This window comes from Phascolarctos cinereus, unplaced genomic scaffold, assembly GCF_003287225.1.
Source record: "Phascolarctos cinereus isolate Bilbo 61053 unplaced genomic scaffold, phaCin_HiC Scaffold_726;HRSCAF=1367, whole genome shotgun sequence".
Taxonomy (NCBI): domain Eukaryota; kingdom Metazoa; phylum Chordata; class Mammalia; order Diprotodontia; family Phascolarctidae; genus Phascolarctos; species Phascolarctos cinereus.
The window spans coordinates 341,145,504-341,167,881 of NW_027556098.1; the positions used below are offsets into that span (position 1 = coordinate 341,145,504).

The window sequence follows — 22,378 nt, forward strand, 5'->3', positions numbered from 1 at the left end:
TCATCTATAACATTAACCATCTGTGCTCTGAGTATAACATCTTTGACCCATAGAAAGAATTGAACCATATCAATGTTGATAAGCTCATGACAGATGAAGGCAGAAGTACATAAAGAAGTTGCAAGTGAATGGAAGGATGACTCACAGATATGAGAGACAAACAGGAAGATTCAATGGGATGACTTCTGTCCTTCCTGCTTCCAAAGGTAGTAAGAAGGGGCAGCTAGGTGGCGCAGAGGATAGAGCACCGGCCCTGAAGTCAGGAGGACCTGAGTTCAAATGTGGCCTCAGACCAAACGCTTGACACTTACTTGCTGTGTGACCCTGGGCGAGTCACTTAACCCCAATTGCTTAAAAAAGCAAAAATAAAAACCACTGCAAACCCTGATTGCCATTCATACACAGCACAGGCAGCAGTGGCCCCTTAAAAAGACAAAGTCAGAAAGAATGATTGGACCAAACTAAATATATTTAGAAGAAATCCTTTCTGGAAGCAGCTGTAATTTTAAAAGCCATGAGATTATTTTAGAAACTATCTCAGGAAGGAGAAGATGTCAAAAGATTGGAAACAAACAATAATTGGCATTTCACTGACTGTTCCCTGAGTCATAATGGCATCTACCTCCCAGGGTTGTTGTGAGGATAAAGTAAGATGATATTTATAAAAAGTTTTGCAAAGCTTAAAGTGCTGTGTATGAATGCCAGTTATTATTATTATTATTATACCTTTCTTCCAACAATGCAAATTGAAACCCAGGTGTGGCACCACTGTGGTGCAGGCCCTCATTACCTCATGCTTGGAGTATTGCAGTGGCCTCTGGTTGGTCTGCCTGTCTCAAGTCTCTGCGCACCCTAATCCGTTCCTTATTCAGCCCCTCAAGTGATTGTCCTAAAGCACAGGTACAGACTTGTCACTCCCACTCCATTCCCACCACCATTCAATAAACTCCAGTGGCTTCCTGTTGCCTCTAGTATCAAATACAAAATCTGTCTGAGATCAGATTTGAACTCAGGTATTCCTGAATCCAGAGCCAGTGCTCTATCCGCTGCACCATCTAGCTGCCCTTAAAAGGCCTTCTTTGGAAGGAATTTTTTTTTTAACTTTTGTACTCATGTATGGAATGAAGGTCACCCACTTCTATTAGTCTTCTATTACTTCAAAATCTAATGGGCAGAATGTTGCATGAGTCCACTTTTAAACTTACATGGTGTACTCACTACTACAGATTGCCATGCTCATTGACACAAGGTAGTCTCAAGTAAAGGTTTCAAGGGTGGGACATTCTCTAGGGCTATGATAACATTGCTTTCTAGCATTAGTTAGAGCCTACCACCTCAAAATCTACTTTCCCTAAAAGGTTTTGTTTTGAAGCCCTTGTTTAACAGATGCTAAATTATGTAGCAGTTGCCTACTGTATGGTAGCCCTACAGGCCAACCTGCCTGAATGGGCCCTGCCAAAGTCAGTAATATGACTGGTGCCTATTCACAACTACAAGTTCTTGGGGGTCAGGCACAATAAACAGACTCCTAACCAAATGAGCTGACTTTTCTCTGATTTTTTTAAATCATCCAAGAAAAATTCTCAAAGTTTCAAATGTCCCCTAATAAGTTTCATTGTTCTGTTTATTCTGCATAACTCAAGGCAACTCATTGGTTTTAGTGTGCAATACTTACACTATAAATTCTCTTTCGAAGTTTCTCTACATTTTAGTAACGATGATTATCTGAATTTAGGCAGAGCCCAAGTGGAGTCAGGAAGACCTGAGCTCAAATTAGGCCTCAGACACTTAATAGCTATATGACTCTGGGGAAGTCACTTAATGCTATTTGCCTCAGTGTCCTCATCTGTAAAATGAGCTGGAGAAGGAAATGGCAAACCACTCTAGTGTCTGCCAAGAAAACCGCAAATGGGGTCGTGGAGAGTTGGTGAGACTCTATGGTATATATATCATAAACACAGGAATCCATAAACCTCTTTTCTCTTGCAACTAATATATCTGAAATTAAATTCTAACTTTGATCTTTTACATACACATCTCATCAACTTAGCCAGTGAGTCACCTATGGAGTTTAAATCCACTATGTAGGTCTTCAACCAGGGAGAGAGAAAGCTAATATATTTAAGAATTCTGATTTATTTTTTAGTATCAAAAAAATACATTTGCCCTCCAACCAGTGAATCACAGGATTCAAGGTACTGTTAAGTAAGGAAAGTAGTGTTCTGATAAACTCTTGTAGTTTTGTTATTCATTATTCATCAACATGGAAGCTTGGTACTTGGCCCAGGTTTTCTTAATTGTCACATTCCTAATTGTAGATGAATCAAATGTCCTTTGGATAGTGATATTTTTGTAACCTCTAAGTCAGGAATTCTTAATCTAAGATCCCTAAACTTATTTTTAATGGTAAGTAGTTAGTTAACAAACCTTTATTAAGCACTTACAATATACCAGACATTTGGCTAACCACTGGGGATGCAAAGAAAGGCAGAAGACAGTCCCTGCCCTGATGGGACAGACAGAATGCAAATAACTGTGTGTTTAGTTATGCAGCCATATACAGGATGGATAGGAAATAATCAACAGAGGGAAGGCACTATAGTTAAGAGGGATTGGCAAAGGCTTCCTACAGAAGGTAGAATTTTAGCCAGGACTTGAAGGAAGCCAGAAAGCAGAGGTGAAAGGGCAGAACATTCCAGGCATGGGGCTATGGGGAGGATAACCACTGCAAATGTTTGGAAAGAGGCTAGTGTCTCTGTGTCAAAGAATACTTGGAGAGGTGTAAAGTGTGAGAAGACTGTAAAGATAGGGGAAACAGGTTACAAAGAGCTTTGAATGCCAACTGCGATTTTATACTTGATCCTAGAGGTGATAGGGAACCTGAATGAAGGATGGATTGGAGTGAGGAGAGGCAGGCAGACCCACCATTTGTAAGAGTCCAGGCATAAGGTGCACCAGGGTGGTGGCAGTCATCATGAGCAGAGAAGGGGCAAATGGGAGAGATGTTCCAAAGATAAAATCAACAGGCTATGGCAACAGATTGGATAGATTAGGGGTTGGGAGATAGTGAGAAGTTGAGGATGACACCTAGTTTTAGTGCTTGTAGCACTAGAGGGAAGATGATGCCCTTAACAATATGCTAATATACTAATATATTTTAATATCAAGTATAATATTTGGTGTTATATTTAGTGTAATTTAAAATATTATGCATTATAATTACATAATAACTAATACAATACAACACAATTATATAACAATTATATATAATCAAACATAATATAATGAGTATTATTTAATACTATATTTGTATTTTATATCATTTAAATGCTTAATTATTGCAATTAACCCTTGCTCAAAAGGAATACCTTTACCCTGGCAAGCACAATTGTAAAGCACTAAGATGTCAATGTGAAGTGTTAATTCTTTGCAGTGCAACTCAAATCTGGTTTTCTTAGCTTAAACTCTTTGTTCCTTAAGATAAACTTATTTAATTTTGTTGTTTTGCAGGAATTTATTTTATCAGAAGATTACAACAAGATGACTCCTGTGAAAAACTACCAAGGTAGGAAACAGGGCTGCTATGTCCTTTCAACTAGATTTCCAAAGAAAACACCGATTGGTGCTTTTAATGGATAGCTTTGTCATTAATGTCTAAAGGACTGACATTCAGCTACAGCTAAGGGTGCTATTTCTTTTTTGAATTAGATTCTTTTTTGGAGAAAGTAGATGGAAGGGTTTTTTTTCCTCCTCTCACTCTCTTTGTGGACATTTTAAATAGCTGAAATATTTCACTGACCTCAGTCCACCCCCAAATTTCATAAGTGAGGTCTTAAGGTCCAGAGAATGTGCCAAGAAGATAAAATAATATAGAAGCTGCTACTCTTGGGGAAAAGTCATTGCCCATAAGAGTCCTAAAATTTGGTAAAACTCCAGCATGTGATGAGGTTTCTGAGTTGGCAGAGAAAAAAGATGGTTAGGTGTTGACCTGGCCTTTGCTCAAAGTATGGATTATTAAGGAATACCAGAGAATTTCAAACCTTACCATAATCTTTAGCAAAGGCAAGAAAGCTAATTATAGCTCTTGACATTTCCCTGTCCTTTAGTATTGGCAGGATCCCATTTGAAGTCCTTCTGGAAAGGCTACCATATAATGTAATTAACTAAGTACTCCCATCATAGTGGGGTTTTAGGTTTCCGTGTGAAAGAATACACAGAATATTTTCAGCATGGAAAACTTAGTGGTGATAAAAATAATAATATCAAGACTTTTGCCTTGTAGTCATCTATTGAGGCAGTGTAGTCGAGTAGAAAAAGCCATAAATTTGGAGCCCTAAACTTGGGGACCTGAGTTAGAATCCCGATCTTCCATTTATTCCTTTCTGACCTTAGACAAATCACCTACTTAACCTCTGGGGGCCTCAATTTTCTAATTCTAATCTAACAATAAAAATGAAGGGGTTGGATTAGATCATCGTTTAGGTCCCATCCAGCTCTTGATCTATAATCTCATTAAAATATCTGCTACCATCAGAAAGCCTAAGATCTGACCACAAACAACAGAATGTGGTTGTTTAGAGAAGTCGATGGAATTTTGTTCTGGTCAGAATTGATAGTGTTCCATCTAGCTGAATTTCTACTGGCGATGGAACAAAGAAATTTTATAAGGGGTTCATTCCATTTTATGTAGCCATGTTCATCTGGAGGGAAAAACTACTGCCAGTTGCCCCTAATATCTTGCTACTCTTTGTCCTTCAAGGAGTCCTAGGTCCTTTCATTATCGCCTCTGAGAGACGTATAGCAGCTGATGGCCGCCTCATCCACCTCGGCATTTCTTTTCCTCATGTAACACCTTTTTTGTCATGACTAGGGGATCGAGAAATAAGGCCAGAGGAAAGTTGGCAGTTGATCACACTTTACCACTGCCCTACCTTCTGTCACTAATGACCACAGAACCCTTGAGCAAAGGGCTTACTCTAATTTGAACCAGGATAGTGATTAAACAAGAATGCTAAGTTAGAATGGAGTGCTAATGAGCCTGAGTTTAGAGGTTCAACTTCATTCATGCCAATTCATTTCTGATTCTGGTCCAGGGATAGCATCCTAATCTAATTGTTATCATCGGTCAGAGACATTCAGAATGTAGATATAGATAGCTAAATCTTGGGGGGGGTATATATGTATGCATACCTATCTGTCTATCTTGCTAGATGTGATATCACTGTGGGAAGAGCTGCTGTTCTTATATCTGTCTGTCTGTCACACAAGGACAACATCATTAGCCATGGTATCTCAGTCACCCAGGTTCTGCTGCTGCAACCCTCTTTTCACAACTTTAAGACTAGGATGATCATTTTCTAAAGTTGGTAGCATGTTCCAATCTCCTTTGATCAAGTGATAAACTGTTTACCTTGAAAGAAAATCATCTTGAACACTGTACACAGCAACAGCAGCATTGTTCAATGATCAACTGTGATAGACTTGGCTCTTTTCAGCAATACAGTGATTCAAGACAATTCTGAAAGACTCATGGTGGAAAATGCTGTCCACATCGAGAGCGAGCTATGGAGTCTGAGTGTAGATCGAAGCGCACTATTTTCCCTTTTTTTGTTTTTTCTCGGGTGGTGTTTGACTCTGATGCCCTGATGATTTGTCAGTTTTGGCTGGGTGGGGGCAGAGGGAATGGTTCATTCCTATTGAAATGTTTAACTCTCTTTTTCTTGGGCTTCTGCTTAGAATGACAGGTAGGTCTGTTGTCTTTTATTTTTCAGCTCACCAGAGCAGGGTAACGATGGTCCTATTTGTTCTGGAGATGGAGTGGGTGCTGAGCACGGGGCAGGACAAACACTTCACCTGGCACTGCTCAGAGAGCGGGCAGCGCCTAGGAGGTTACCGCACCAACTCTGGACCCTCCGGCCTGCAGTATCCTTGATTGTGTCTCTGGCTTTTGTCTTATGTTTTTTCCTTCCGTCGTGGGTATGGGGGTGGATAGGGACCAAAGTGAAACAATAGTTTGTGCTATGCCACAGCCTGAGATACATTGCACATGAGAGATGAAATGGAGACTGAGCCATCCCTACACTATAGCCTAGTCATACTCTGTCAAGTCCAGAGTCTAACTGTGTGAAAGCAAAGTCAAGAGATCTGCTCCTGGTGTATAGAAAAAGGAAATGCAAAGAACTCCAGAATACAGACGTTAGGTTTTTTCTCTTACAATGGCAATTATCAGCAGATGGAAACCAAGGCTTCTGAACAACATCCCATCTGGTTAGTAGGCGATAAGACAGCTCAGAGTGGGTTACCAGTCAGACATATGGTGATGTCCCAAGTTTCATCTCCAGCTGTGGGACTGGACCACACCATGCCCTCTTCAGCTGCCTAAGAGTGACGTTAACAGTCCCCAACCTTCATTAGATCTAACAATCTACCGGACCCCCCAGAAAGGTTTATGGGTTGCTGGATGTGCAGCACTTAGCACAGTGCCTGGCACAGACTAGGCACTCAGTAAATGCTAGCGGATTGATTGTTGACCTGGTCAGCCTTTCTGTAGCAAATATAACCTTTGCATGATCGGGCAAAGAGAGTAATAAGTTGATCAGAGAATCATGGGTTTAGAAAGGACTTTGAGGTCCTAATTTTAAAAAGCATGCCTTCAGTAGGTCTACATTTGAGTTTATTTGACCAAACAATAAGCCTTTGCCCCGGTTCCCCATCTCTACACCCTTTCAACTCACCCTTCATAGTACTCCCTGACTAACACATAGGTCTGGGCATTTCACCCTGCTCAGAAACTTTCAGGGATTCCCTGTCAAATAAAACTTCTTAGCCTTGCTTTGAAGGTCCTCCAGTCTAATTACTATCTCCCTGCCTATTGTTATCTCCTGAATATTCTGTGTTCCCACCCAAACGGAGTATGTCTCCCCGGGACATGCATCATACTTTTCCGCCACTGGGTTTTTCCTTGTTCATATTGTTTCCTGTAAGTGGATGATGAACTGTTTACCTTGAAAGAAACTCATCTTCATCCAGCCCCCAGCTCAGTGCCTGGCACATAGTAGGTGCTTCAGTGTTGATTAACATAAGACTTTTATTCTGACCATAAAAACGCTCAGTGATTTATCTCCCTTCTTCCACCCTTTGAATTCCCACTTATCCTTTAAAGTTCAGCTCAAGGGACAATTCTTTCATCAGTCTTTCTCTGATTATCTCCTCAGACCTCATTCTGCACTTTGTTTCTTTGTTTGCCCTTCTGATAGACTTGTTATATGCAATTGTGTATTGTTATCTGTGTATTTGTCTGATTTCCCCACTAGGCATAGGAAAGCTAGGATAATGTCATACCTAGACTTTGTGTCTCCCTTGTTGCCTAGCACAGCGCTTTGTAACATAAAAGGCATTTACTGAATTCAGTTCAGTTTTAACAAGTAGTTAATGTGTACAGAGCACCATGCTGGGCGGTGGGAGAGACCCAAAGTTCAAGCCAGAGATGGGCCCTGTTGTCATGGAGCTTCGGCTTCATTCATACACAGTAACTATACTGCAGTATTCTATGTAGGTGCAAGTACCATAGGGGTGAGCAGGAAAAAAGATAATTTGCAAAGTCAGAAAGGAAAACACTAGTGGATACCTCCAGCTTTCAGATTCTCCCCTCCATATATGGGACTGAGACTTGGAAAATGTATGAAGTCATATGTTCCGTGTTCCCCAGCAGTCAGATCATCTGCTTGGCTGTCCCTGCAGAGGGGTGTCAGGAGCCCGAGCCCTTCCCTCTTCTCTCCATGAGCCAACTCGCTTTAGAAGCTGGCAATTTCACTCTCATTTTCTACTCCTCACCGCAGCCATGCTTTTGGAGAGATTTACCAAAAAGGGGTGGGGGCCTGAAAGAAATTGCATCAAATTAGCATGAAATCAGATGGCAGCTTCATAATTATCTTCATAAAATTTTAAAATGTACTCTGCACTTAAGCTCTGATCATTGTACTTATTCAGGCTGTCAGTATTCAATGCTATCTGATATATTATTACTGTGACATTGAGCTGATAAGGTTTTGCAGGCTTGTACCTTTCATCCCCCGGCCCAGCATAACAAAATTCACTTTCAAGGCTGCAGAGCCAAGGGAAACAAACTTCCTAACCAGTGGTCCTCGTTCACAGAGAGAGCTTTGTTAATAACTTGTAAAGCCGAAGTGAAAAACTATCCCAGTGCAAAGGGAGAAGAAGAAACGAAAGATTGATCAGAAATGGGGTGGGTGGGCCTGAATCGCCAGACATGTCATAGGTCGGCCTACCACTTTGAGCAGCTAGTTTCTGTGCACTGCATTTTGTGTGCATTGTGGCTAATAGCTTTCCCATTTTCTCCCATTTAAGGACAAAGAAGGCTAGAAGCAAGGGAGATAACCAGCCTGTTTTGGGGGAGACAGACCTTCTGTTAAAAGGCACCACCAAACATGGCCTCTGACAGAAGTCAGTCAGTTCAGGAGCGTGGGCTGAAGCCCAAGATTTCTTCAAGCAACTGCCCTTGACACCTGTGTTTGAGGAAGTAGCAGCTGGGCTCACTTTTCAGTTCAGTTTAATAAGAACCTATCAAGTGCCTAGTGTAGGCAGAAGGCTATGCTAGGCACTGGGTGGAATTTGAAATTTAAATAAAACTTCATTGCTGCCTTTGTGGAGCTCACAGGCAGTTAAGGGGAGAAAATCTGTACAAATAAGTGGAGTTGAGACAGCTAGGTCTAGCAGTGGCAAGAGTGTGGAAATTGGAGTCAGGAAGACCAGAGTTCAAAACCAGCCTCAGACACTAGCTGTGTGACTTGGGTACCTGTTTGTCTCAGTTTCCTCATCTGTAAAATGGTAATAACAGTAGTATGTTATGAGGACAAAAATGAGATATTTGTAAAGCACTTAGCTCAGTACCTGGCACATAGCAGGCACTATGTAAGTTCTCATTCTCCCCACCTCAGTTCCAAAGAATATGATGGTGCCTCCTATTTTCCCATCATCAATGAGACATTATATGTATGTTTTGCCTCTCCCCTCTGCAATTAATATTCCTAAAACACAGGACTATGTCCCTTCCCAACTCAAAAATCTTGAAAGGATTCCTCTTCCTTTTAGAATAAGAGATAAGATCTTGTCATTTAAAGCCTCTCCCATCTGGTCATCACTGACCTTTCTAGGCTTGTGAAGCCTTTCCTGGCCTCTCCACACTCCCTCTAGCCCAGCTGTTGGTTCTCTCTCCTTCCTCAGATTAGCTTATAGTTACTTATCTGTTTACATATTCTGTCTCCCAAATAAAATGGAAACTGCTTGAGGATGGGAGTGTTTGGTTTTTGCCTTTCTGTCTCCCCAGTGTCCGGTACATAATTAATGTATGGGTTCATTTAAGCTGAGTGGTGTGTGTGTCAAGCCCAGAAAGAAGATAGACCTCTGTGCAAAAGGATATGAAGAAAGGATGGCAGTTCACCTTTTTCTAATTGTCAATGTTTGGTCGCAGCATCTTTCTCCAGAGGGGACAGCACCCTCTTATTCCATCATTTGTCACAACCACAGCCATAGCTACAACGTTGATTCAACATAATTTACAATCGTGCCCCTCTTCTTTGCATGTGCAAAGGACCCTTGGGTTTCAGCTTCCTTGTTAGTTAACTGATGGCTGAGCTAAATCCAGCCAACATAGTGGCGGTGATGCTAGCGGAAATGACCATGAACTATGCAAACACTCCTGAAAAGAGTGCCTGACCTCAGCTAACTCCCCCTTGCTGGCTCAGAATTTGGAACCCCAGTGGCAGCCCAGCAACTGGAAACATATATTTAGCCAGCACTAAAACACTGGCCGCTTGACAGTTTGTGCTTTAGCCAGAGAAATCTCCACCAGTAACCAGCTGACTTTCCTTATTCCAGAATGTTTTTTTCTAGATAATGACTAGATATCTTGGACACATTGCAAATAGGCAGCCCAGATAGTGTTTGGAAGGAGATTTCAAAACAGATCCCTTGAAAAAACACACACAATCAATCTCCATCTTCCCAATTCTATGTTTTGTTTAATATTTTGTTTTGTCTTTTGATTTATTTATTCATTCATCCATTCATGCATTCATTCACTCATTTTTTGTTTGATTATATTTGGTTGGAAGAAAGAGAGGAGAATAAGGCTAGATAAGTCACTAAATTTTCTGAATGGCCTGGTTAAGAGGTTTATTTTCCTTAGCAATGGAAAAGTAGACTTGTCTAGATAGGTGAAATCCACAGATTATCAACAAACTTCATTTTAGCCCATGTTTTTAACTTTTCTTGTTGCTAGCAGTCTTGTGAAAGTTTAAAAAGAACCAATTGATTTCTATTTCACTTTCTTTCCACTTCTTTCTCCATCTTCTCGTAAGAGGGACATAGTACATATAGTACATATAGTACTAAATACAGTACATACAGTAGGAGCTTAACAAATGCTTATTGATGGATAAGTAGTAAAATTGAGCCTTGAATAGTTGGATCTCTTTGACTAAGGATGCTATATGTAAGTTGTTCTTCATCATTATACAGTTTGACATAACAGGATGAAGGACTTACCCAAGGGTATGGCACAAGTGGGTGTTCAGTTTAATAAGCACTTATTAAGTGCTTTCTATGTACCAGGTACTATGCTTCGTTGGTGCTACGAATGTTATCGTTAATTCACTTCAGGTGTATCCAATTCTTCATGACCCCTTTTGGGGTTTTCTTGGCAAAGATACTGGCGTGGTTTGCCATTTCTTCCTCTAGCCCATTTTACAGATGAGGAAACTGATAAAAACAGGGTGAAGTGATTTGCCCATGTCACACAGCTTATAAGTGTTTGAGGTTGATTTTGAACTCAGGAGGAGGAGTCTTCCTGACTTCATGCCTGGCACTTTATCCTTTGCACCACCCAGCTATCTTTGACACTCTGGAACAAAGACAGGAAGGAAAGAGTCCCTGCCCTGTATTTTTTTTTTATTTTGAGTTCCATATTCTCTATCCTTTCCTCCCTTCTCCCCTTCTTGAGAAGGCAATCAATTTGATATAGGTTTTGCATGTGCAATCATGCAATACATATTTTCATATTAGTCATATTGTGAGAGAAAATACACCCCCCCAAAAAAAAAGAAACAAGAAAAATGGTGGTTTTTTTTAAGTATGCTTCAACATGCATTCATATTCCATCAATTCTTTCCCTAGGGGTGGGTAGTATTTTTCATCATAAGTTTTGTAGAATTGTCTTGGATCATTGTATTGCTGAGAATAGCTAAGTTGATCATCATATTGCTGTTAATGTATACAATATTCTCCTGGTCCTGCTCACTTTGCTTTGTATCAGTTCATACAAGACTTTCTAGGTTTTTCTGAAATCCTCCTGCTTGTCATTTTTTATAGCACAATAGTATTCCCTCACAATGATATACTGCAATTTGTTCAGCCATTCTCTAATTGATGGCATCCCCTTAGTTTCTAGTTCTTTGCCACCACAAAAAGAGCTGCTATAAACATTTTTGTACATATAGGTCCTTTTCTTTTCCTTTTTTTTAAAATCTATTTAGGATACAGATGTAGTAGTGGTATTGCTGGATCAAAGGGTATGCCTGGTTTTATAACCCTCTGGGCAGAGTTCCAATTTGCTCTGCAGAGTGGTTGAATCAGTTCACAACTCCACCAGCAGTGCATTAGTGTCTCACTTTTCCCACATCCCCTCCAGCATTTTCCTTTTCTGTCATATTAGCCAATCTGATACATTTGGGGTGGTACCTCAGAGTTGTTTTAATTTGCATTTTTCTAAACAATAATGATTTAGAGCATTTTTTCATGTGACTGTAAATAGCTCTGATTATTTCATCTGGAAACTGCCTATTCATATCCTTTGATTATCAGTTGGGGAATGACTTATGTGCTTTTACATTTGACTCGTATATGTGAAAAATGATATCTTTATCAGAGAAACTTGCTGTAAATTTTTTTAACAGTTCTTTGTATTTATCCTACTCTCTCTCCTTTTGCCCTGTCCGTCCTCAAAAGTGTTTTGCTTCTGACTACCACCTCCCCTGGTCCACTCTTCCTTCAATCAGCTCCCTCCCTTCTATCCACCCTCCCTACTTCTCTTACTTATCTCCTTCCCTTCCTACATATGGCAAGATAGATTTCTATACCCAGCCATGTGTGTCTATGTATACTCCTTCTAACTGGCCATAATAATGAGAAATTTCTTAGGATTTACATGAATCAAATGTAAGCAGTCTAACCTTTTTGAATGCCTTATGATTTCTCTTTCCTGTTTACCTTTTCATGCTTTTAGAGTTTTGTATTTGAAAGTCAGATTTTCATTCTATTTCATTGAATGTCAACTTTTTTCCCTGAAAGATTGTACTCAGTTTTTGTGAGTAGGGGATTCTTGGTTGTAATCCTAACTCCTTTGGCCATGACTGCAAGGAAATTCTCCTCTGCCTGATAATATCTCTTCTGTTCCCCATCCCATACCCCATTGCAAATAAAGGACATTAATAGTCCCTCTTTAGCTTTCTCCTCTGGTGCAGCAATCCCAGTTTCTGTAATCTTTCCTCATTTTAAAAAAATTATTTTCTGGCATTACTCTCATTTCTTTTTCCAATTTTTCATTTACTGCTTTTAGGTTATTTTTAAAATCCTTTTTGAGCTCTTCCAAGAATTCTTTTTGGGCCTGTGACTAATTCACATTTTCCTTTGAGGCTTGGATGTAACCATTTTGACTTTGTTGTCTTCTCCCGAGTTTGTATTTTGCTCTCCTTGTCACCATAGTAACTTTCTATGGTTGGGTTCTTTTTTTGTTGTTAGCTCATTTTTCAGCCTATTTCTTGACTTTTTATGTTAAAGTTGGGCTCTGCTCCCAGGACACTGTCCCAGGACTCAGATTTTTTGTGCAGTTGTTTTCAGAGCTAAGTCTGGGGGTCTACAAGTTTTCAGTTCTTCTAAGGTACTATGATCTAAGGAGAGTTGCGTTTACTGTTCTCTTGGCCTGTGTTCTGGTCTGTGAGGTACTACAAGCACTCTTTTTCACCCTCGACCTGTGACCATGGTCCGTGTTCCCCAGAGGCCACAAGCTCTGATGAGCTAGTGCTCCTCCTAGCCCTGGGACTTTCACCCAGGACTGCAACCCAGATCCACGTTTGGGAAGTGCAGTAGAGGCCTGCACCTAGTTCCAGCAAAAGGATCCCTATGATCTCCCCCGTTGTCTGATCCCCTTATGATCTTTGGACTGAAAGCTTGCGTAGCATTCAGTTGCCCCCAAAGCCTGCTGTTGGCTCGTGTGGTGCAAGAGCCTGAGGCCTCTCTGGGTGGACTGTGCTCCACTGTCACTCGTGTGTGGCAGACCTCTCCTGCCAACTTTCTAGTTTGTCTTGGGCTGTTTCACTCAGTTCCTTACTGGGTTCTGATGCTCAGAATTCATTTTGAGGCATTTAGAAAAAGTTGTTTGGAGGAATTTGGGAGAGCTCAGGTGAGTCTCTGCCTTTCCTCTACTCTCTTGGCTCTACCCCCTCCAGTCCCTGTTTAAAGGACTTTATGTCCTATTACAGTAAGCAAGATGATCTCAGATAAGGAAACAAGTACAAAGCCCAACACTGAGCTCTGTGTTTGCCTCTCTGTTATGTTTGTTCTCACTATGTACTTTCTTTTTTCTGCTTCTCTTTACCTTTGAAAATCATTAATACACAGTTGTCAATTCATTTAGCCAGATTTCCAGGTTACCCAAACCATTCTGCTGTGCAGAGGAACTGATGTCTCTGCCTTATTATGATCAAGTTATAATTCAAGTATTTGTCTGACTTCCTAACAAATGATTCCGGAAAGATCTCAGCCTGTAATTAGACGATGTTGGACAAATTTCCAGTACATCAACCCACCAAACAGGGTGTAAAATGTCTCCCCAACTGTATCTGACCTCTCCGGCCCATTTATATGTAGGGGAAAGGTCCTAAGGGCATTTACTGGGATTATGTGGATTTCTGCATATCCAGATTATAGCTGATCCCAATCAATCTAGATATATGAGGTTGTATTAATTTTACTTTCTTTCAAAGAAATTTGGTGAATTTTATTATCAACCTTCCCATCAGAAAGATTACTAGGAATCATATTGAGTCTATTCTTCATTTATGTTCTTGTCACAGTTAATCAAGATAAACTATAAGGTGGTGTTTACCGATTTAAATGTTGTTCTACTTCCAGCTGATGACTGGTTAGAAGTGTGTTAGAAGCACTTTGGTGCTCTCTTTGTCATGATTTTTTTTCTTTCTTTCTTTCTTTTTTTTTTGGCAATTGGGGTTAAGTGACTTGCCCAGGGTCACACAGCTAGTAAGTGTCAAGTGTTTGATCTGAGGCCAGATTTGAACTCAGGTCCCCTGACTTCAAGGCCGGTGCTCTATCCACTGCGTCACCTAGCTACCCCGTCTTTGTCACAATTTTTAAGAATTAGAAGAATTTGTCTTCTTTCCTTCCTTTTCATCCACTTTTCTCTTCTTGATAAACATCCCTTAACGCTCCATACCAGATTTGATGTTGATACCCGACACGTGTTTGTGGGCGACCATTCAGGACAAGTTACAATCCTAAAACTGGAGCAAGAACACTGCAGCCTTGTCACAACAATCAAAGGACATACAGGTAGGCATGAGAGCAGAGTCAACACAATGTGGCGTCAGGGCACATCCCACCTCAAACCACCTTGAGATTATAGAGCACGAGCCTATGAGGAAAGCAGAGAGGGTGCATATATAGAAGTAGAGAGACCACAGTCTCTGATGGTGTGGATGTGCTGGGTGCTTATGCGTTCTGGTTTCAATAGGATCAATGTCAGCTCCAATAGGATCAATGTCAGCGTCTTTCTGTAGCAGTCACAACATAACAGGCATCAGTCTGTTTGGAAAATGATAGTTATTTGGTTTTTTTCATATGATATTAAGGAAAGCTTATTTTGGCAGACGTTAGTAAGATGTTGTTTGAGACTGTGGCAGTGGCCCAGACCTGTGGAGAGAGGATGGGAGGATATAAACTGTTTACACTGTCTTACCCTCACTCCGCATGTAATGAACATTTAGTTTGGTTGACCTGTGTGATATGTGTAATGTTTCATTATCTTCAACTAAACTACTTTAAAAAAAACTTAGTTTAGCTTTTGCCTTAAGAGTCTTTGGGCTTGAAAGTATGGCCAGTCTCTCTACCCATATCATACTCACCCAATGTGTCCAGCATTTGTTGCCTAGGTATTATAATATATCTGTGCTCAGCCCATGATTGAGCTATTAGAGAAGTGATTATTCCTAGTTTTTATAATTATTTCATAGTTGTTATGTGCATACCAAAAAACGTGATCATTAAGTGTTTTTGTGGTATTTAAGACCCATTTAGCCAGAGCTTTTTCAACTGCATTTTGGAAATGGACTTGCCTGTGTATCTAACTTTGTTGACCTGCTGGATTGATTGGAACGCTACTCATTAATTGCTACAGGACAGGGATAGGCCTCTAGAGAAAGCATATCTGAATGTGGACTTTGAATGAGACTGAGAGGAAGAAAGTGAAAGTAGAATCTAGAACTTATTAGGACCCCAAAAGTCATCTAATCTAGACCTTCCTTTTCCAGATAAGGAAGACTGATGCCTAAGGAGGTTAAATGATATACCCAAGGTCACGGTATCAAAAGCAGGTCATTAAGCGTCAGAAGAAGGATTTGAACCCAGGGTCCCCTGACTCCAAAGCAGGTCCTCTTCCCACACTTCCATGTGAAATGGGGGGAACGATCCGGTTGATTAGGTAGTATTGCTTTAGGCATAGAAAATGTATGCAGGAAAAACGACTGAGAGGATAGACACCTTAACAAGATCACCAGTGCCATCTATATCGATTGGGAGAACCATATTATCACGGTTCTTTTTACATAGTTTTGACGATATTAAGAATAGTCTAAACAGATGAGAATGAGTGATGGTTCTGCAGATTACTTTTACAACAGCATTGTATGGTTAAAAACAAAAGATTTCAATAAAATTTAATTTGTTCTTTTTAAAGCACCATAGTGTGGTGAAAAGAGCCCTGATTTGGCGTGGAGGCTTCCCTCAGCCTTGGTTTCCTCATCTAGGAAGTAAGAGTTAGACTAGATGATCTGAAGGCATCCTCTAGCCCTAATATTTTTCTGTTGTTTGATGACGAAATCCATTCCAGCCCCTAAGAGCCATGACTGCAAGGAAATTCTCCTCTGCCTGATAATATCTCTTCTGTTCCCCATCCCATACCCCATTGCAAATAAAGAACATTAATAGGCCCTCTTTAGCTTTCTCCTCTGGTGGAGCGATCTCAGTTTCTGTAACCTTTCCTCATAAATGCCATAAAGCAAATACAGGAGGAAAATGTTGGATTTCTCTGACTTGGAGCATTTGAAGATGGGTGTTTGGGGTTTATTTTATCTTTTTAGATGTTTGTCACAGTCCTGTGAAAATGTCTTTAGACACCAAGTTGAGTGTAAAGTTTTTAAGAACAAAGAAAAGGGTAGTTAAGACAATAGCCTATTCTTCTGGTTGGGCCAGGGTCAGATTTCAGCTTGCTGCTTTGATTATTTAATCAGTCTGTTACAATATCTGGCCTATAACTAGTACTCTCTGTTCTGTGCTGCTGCCAAGGGGAGCAAACAGGCCTCTACAATGGTTCTGTAAGCCATGCGTGGCTTCTACATTGTATAGATAGTAGGCCCGTACTGCTCTAATTGGATTTATATGTTTTTTTCTCGAGTTGACAGCGTTCTCATCTATTTTTCTAACATCTCAATGAGGTAGGGAGGGAAGGAAGTCTCTAACCAACCTGTAGCAAGTCTTAGGTTCACATTATCATTATTGTTCCTATTGTTATTTCTCATTTCCAACACTAGTTTGGTTCCAGTGAAACTCATGGCTTTGAATCTGGACCACGGGAAGCTAATGGGGCCTACTTTGGACCACAACTCCCCCTGGCAATTCCAAACTGATTCTCATGTCTCTGACGCAAGATGCAAAACTGAGTCAATTCTGGGTTCCCCAATCTCTCTAGGTTAATGTTCCTCTTAGTAGAACAGAAGATCACATTTTGGTCGGGGATCTGCAGGGCCCACTTCCAGTCCCATCAAAGAATGAACCACATCCATGGAAGGGTCAGGATCATCCCTGAAGATGACCAGTACCCCATTGGTTCAGGTTTTAACTCAAAAAGGGTTCAGTGCTGAACTAAACCAGCTTTGAATAGATAGAATGAATGAAGTAGCCATTTGAATTACTACATTAGTCCTAGTTGTAGCTTAGGGTACTAAGCTACATGATCCTTGGCTAGGTCCTTTTATAAAGAACAAAACTTGAATTAGTGGGGAAGTGGCCTAAGTATCTCTTAAATCTTTATACCCAAAGGCCAAAGCATAGCATTTCAACTCCTTAGAGACATGGAACTAACTGGTTTTGTGTTCTTATGCTCCCTCTGCTGGTTCCATTTTTTTTGTAGGTACAGTAACATTTTTTAGGGCTATGCAGACTTCTTTGAGATGTTTGCATGGACCAAAGAATCTTCTGTCAGAGCACTTTGACCTAAAAGGATAAGGAGTAGAAAAAGTCAGACCTTGACAAGCCTCGCTAATTAATCTTTTTTAGCTTCTAAGATTATCATGTTTAGAATACACAAATTGGACTTACAGGTGAAAAAAGGTCTCTCTACAATACCATTAAGGCAACCTAATTTAATATGCATTAAAAGTATTAGGTGTAACTTGTTATAAGACCTATTGAAATACTACTATATAAAACAAAAACTCACAAGACTAGAAAAGACAGCTTATACCAAATAAATATTTCCATTCCAGGGAGGCTTTTCAGTGAAGCAAAGTTAAATGGGTATATTTAGTTTTGTGAAAACAGGCCAGCTGTTTCCAGTGACTCAGTTTATACAAAGTACACCTTTAGTTAGAAGACCAGATTTTCTCCAGGAGCATCCAGGGGTGGCCTCAAGCTTTATAGTGCATTTACACTCTTAACATTGAGTGGAAAATAGATCCTGCGGGATCAGATGCTGTACTGGAAGTAACTTCAGTTCTCTGCTCATTTGCTACACTTTTAGTTTATTCTCTTCTAAAATATACTGACTTTCCCAAGTAAGACACAATAAATTTTTAGGACATGCACAGTTCCAATATACTAAAGACAGTGTGGCATAGTAGATATAGAATGCCAATCTTAGACACGGAAGACCTGGGTTCAGATCCTATCTCAGAAATTTACTGGCTCTGTAAACATGGGCAGATCACAGGATCCTGCTGTGGAAAGTGTGATAGTCAGAGAAGAAGGATAAAGAGATTTCTATGCAGTAGTAGGGGCCTATTTGAGTTTTGATGCCATAAATTTATAGTGAACTCAGCCATCACATTGTGAGACTTTCTCCAGGATTGTTCAGCAGCATGTGAGTAAGAATAGAGGTGCAGGTAACCCAGGACAGGTGCTTGGCAAGGTGTGAATATAAACAGCCATGCTTTTTGTGAAAAAGTACTTTAAGTACTACGTAATGAGAATAATTAAGTGTTCTGTTCCAGTTATTTCCATCCCTGGTTTTGCTATATTCATGTGATGTTAAGCAGGATTGCAAAATTTTCAAAAATTAATGAAAATATACCATAGAGAACAGGGGGAAGGGAAAGAGTCAAAGGTGAGAGATGTTGTTAAAGAAAATTTAAAAGAGGGGATGTCATAATTCTAAAAAGATTCTAAATCAGTAGTGTAATCATTGAGAGGAATGGTATATTACTTTTTCCAAAGTTATTACCACATGATCTTGAAAATTATAGTACCAAAAAGAAAAAAAAACCTTCCTATTGTGCATGGTTTATAATAAAGCAATTTATTTGTTGAGAGGAAATCCCACTTGTAGAAATAAAATTTTGTATTTGAGATTGTAGAAGATGAGCAGATATTACAGTTTATTGTTTTTATGATAAAGTGTGACAAAAATATTATTGACAGTTGGGGGGGGTGTAGGCAGATCTGAGCAGGGAGATGAGATGCATAATGATTTTCCTTAATGTGGTCTTTCAGGAAAGATTTTAAATAAAATTTGAAATTGAAGAGAAATTTATATTCAGAAGATAGTTTCAGAGAGCAGGAGACTTGGAGAAAAGACTGGTGATAACTTGTATTAAATCATGTCAGGGAAATAGGATACTGCTGAAGAAAGTGAGGAAGAGATAAAGGCAGCAGAACAGGCTTAATAAATTAACTGGGTAAATTGGAGAAAATGATGCAGAAACAATGAAAAGCAGAGAATGATGATATATTCAAAAGCTATTAATTATAATCAAGTCACTTGGAATATATGTATATGTACATGGATAGATTTTGTTCCTCTCTTTAAAAAATTCTCCTGAGAAAGCATTATAGAAGAGAAACTTTTTAAAAAATCTGCTAGTCATTGAAAAACCATGAAAGTGGAAATCATCAGTTACAGACAAGGAAGAAGCAGAGAGAGAGAGAGAGAGAGAGAGAGAGAGAGAGAGAGATACATGTGTACACACACATACGTATTACTTTTGTTCCCATCTCTTTAAAAAAAAGCTTCTGAAATAAACACAAAGCACCTTTTGATCTCTCTAGCAGTTGCCATAGCATATAGTAGCTCATGAAGTAAGGTAAGAAGTCTTTTGGGTAGTGTGTTACAGCAGCTATCAGGAATACTCCTTTGTATAATAGCTGACACTTCCATCGTGCCCAGGCAGCTAGGTGGCACAGTGAATAGAGTGTCAGACCTGAAGTCAGGAAGACTCATCTTCCTGAGTTCAACTGTGGCCTCAGACACTTACTAGCTGTGTGGCCCTGGGCAAGTCACTTAACAATGTTTGCCTCAGATCCTCAGCTGTAAAATGAGCTGGAGAAGGAAGTGGCAAATCATTCTACTCTTTTTGCAAAGAAAACGCCAAAAGGGGTCATAAAGAGTTGGACATGACTGAAAAATGACCAAACATCAAATATAGCTCCTGCTTTGTGCCAGGCACTATGCTAAGCACTTTACAATTATTATCTAATTTGATCTTCACAACAAGCCTGAGAGGTAGGTGCTATTATTATCCTTATACAGATGAAGAAATTGAGGCAGAGATTAAGTTACTTGCCCAGGGTCACGCAGCTAGTAAGTGCCTGAGGCTGGATTTGAATTCGTTCAGATCTTCCTGACTCCAGGCCCAGTACTCTATCCGTTGCACCACCTAGTTGTCCTAGTATGTTCCTAGGCTCCTCAGAGTCTTGTATTTATTTGTCTTGTATTATAAAAGCTACTAGTATTCACACTGTACATGCAGCCTTAGTACCTTTCTTGGTGAGACGATAAAAGAATAGGTCTGGTTTTCAGAGACTCTTTTTCATTACTCTGTAGTCAATCCTACCAGGTACACACAGAGCCTGGAAGGTTTCCTCTTCTAGGGCTCCCATTAGCTATCGTCTTTGAAACCTCATTTTCCCACTGTATGTGTGTATGTAAGCGTGTCTTTCCTCTTGTAGGAGGGGTGACAGCCTTATGCTGGGACCCAGTCCATCGAGTGCTATTCTCTGGCAGTTCTGATCACTCTGTCATCATGTGGGACATTGGTGGAAGAAAAGGAACTGCTATTGAGCTCCAAGGACACAAGTAAGTCAGGGACAGCCTGCTACCCTGGGCTGCAGCTGCATTGTTCTTTTACAGAAGAAACGGAAGATGAACCTTTCAGTTGGAAGCTACAGTAAAGGGTCTTCCCCAGTCACTGATTAGGCCTTCGTGTGTGAAACCCTCTATGTTAAAGGAGCTTAGCTGGAGCTCAAGAAATGTGCTTCTTGCTTTAATGGGTCTTAAGTCCAGGCTTGTAGGTCAAGTCTCCAACCTTTAGTTAAGTAAGTGCTTACTATGTTCCAGTCATAAGGATACAAAGAAAGGCAAGACAGTCCCTGCCCTCAGGGAGCTTCCATTCTAATGGCAAAGCCAACATGCTCACCACCAGGTACAAATAGGACATCTATTTGCAGATATTCAGGCTAATCTGGAGGTGGTCTTAGAGTGAAGGCATTAGCATGATGGGGGATCGGGAAAGGCTTCCTGCAGGAGGTGGGCTGGGTAGAAGCGTAGCCTATTTATTTGGCTAAAGAGGCTGTTGGAAGAAATAGAATAGGTTTAGCAACAGCCAAAAGAAATCATCTGGGAAGCAGGGCCAAAGAACAGCTGTCAGGAGGAGGGGATGTGAGTAACCACTCTTGAAAGAAAAAGTGGCTACTTTGTTGATGCATAATGAAACTTCATTTGTTAAGGCGTTTTTTTTTTAAATTTTTTTCCCAAGTACTTCTAAAATATACATTATTTCATTTGATCTTCACATACCTGGGAGGGAAGTATTTATTGCCCATTTTTCAAAGAGAATATGGAGGTCCAAAGACCAAGGTCCAAAGCAACCAAATCTGTAGGGTTCCTAAGAACCAGACCTAGAACCCAACTCTTCTGAGACTTTGTTCAGTGCTCTGTCCACTATACCTTCCGTACCACACGCTCTGGCTTGCTTAGTACTATACCTTCCATAGGTCTTGTCATGGAATTGTAGGATGATAGCTCAAAGACCAGGCCCTCACCCACATTTCACACATGAGGAAACAGCCCCAGAGAAGTTAAGGGACTCCCCCAATGTCATACAAGTTGTAATCATCCTAGGCAGGATTCAGATTCCTCTGACTCCAGAGCCTTTGCTCTTTCTAGTATTACATATTGCCTCCTAAATAAAACATAATTTGCCTTACTATTTGTAGAACTTGCTGAGTGTCAAAAAGTTGAATTAGAACATTCCCTAATAAGTTATGAGGGATACAGTATCACAGTGTGAATGACACTGGTTTTAATGCTTTCTGATTAGGCTATTAAATTGGCTATTATGTATTTTAGTTAGAATAAAACAGTTTTTGGAAGCCTAATTTCAAAGGAATGGTGATGACTAGTGGTAAGACTACTTGCTTAATTTTGATTTTTCACTTTAATTTTAAGAATTATTAAAGTTTATACATTGTCATCTTACCAAAAACTATCAAGTAGCTGTTCCTAAGAACATAAATAACAACCCTTTTTATTTTTCTTGTTTTAATTCAAGGAAAATTTTCAGAAATCAAAAATTGATTTAGCTGTCCCAGTTGCTATATAGAAATGTCATCTTAATATAAAGTTGATTTAGGCAGTAGTGAAGACATAATTTGACTCGTGTTAAAATACTTTTAGATTTGAGTAAAACCATACACAAAAATATACTTCTCTATAACATCATTTGCGATCACAGTATATTCATGCTTTCATTTCCTTTGCTGCAAATGGGGAAACATACTGATTGCACTGTGGGAGGAG

At 40.0% G+C, this 22,378-nt stretch overlaps 1 protein-coding gene across 2 annotated transcripts in view; it reads left to right on the forward strand.

Moving 5' to 3' along the window:
- WDFY2 (WD repeat and FYVE domain containing 2) overlaps nt 1-22,378 on the forward strand; it is a 156,840-nt gene that overhangs the window by 109,401 nt on the left and 25,061 nt on the right. For both annotated transcript variants that reach the window (XM_020969948.2, XM_078156972.1), the window contains 4 exons: nt 3,511-3,565; nt 5,772-5,922; nt 14,531-14,643; nt 20,530-20,656. In XM_020969948.2, the coding sequence (XP_020825607.1) occupies nt 3,511-3,565; nt 5,772-5,922; nt 14,531-14,643; nt 20,530-20,656 (446 nt within the window). The remainder of the gene's footprint in view (nt 1-3,510; nt 3,566-5,771; nt 5,923-14,530; nt 14,644-20,529; nt 20,657-22,378) is intronic.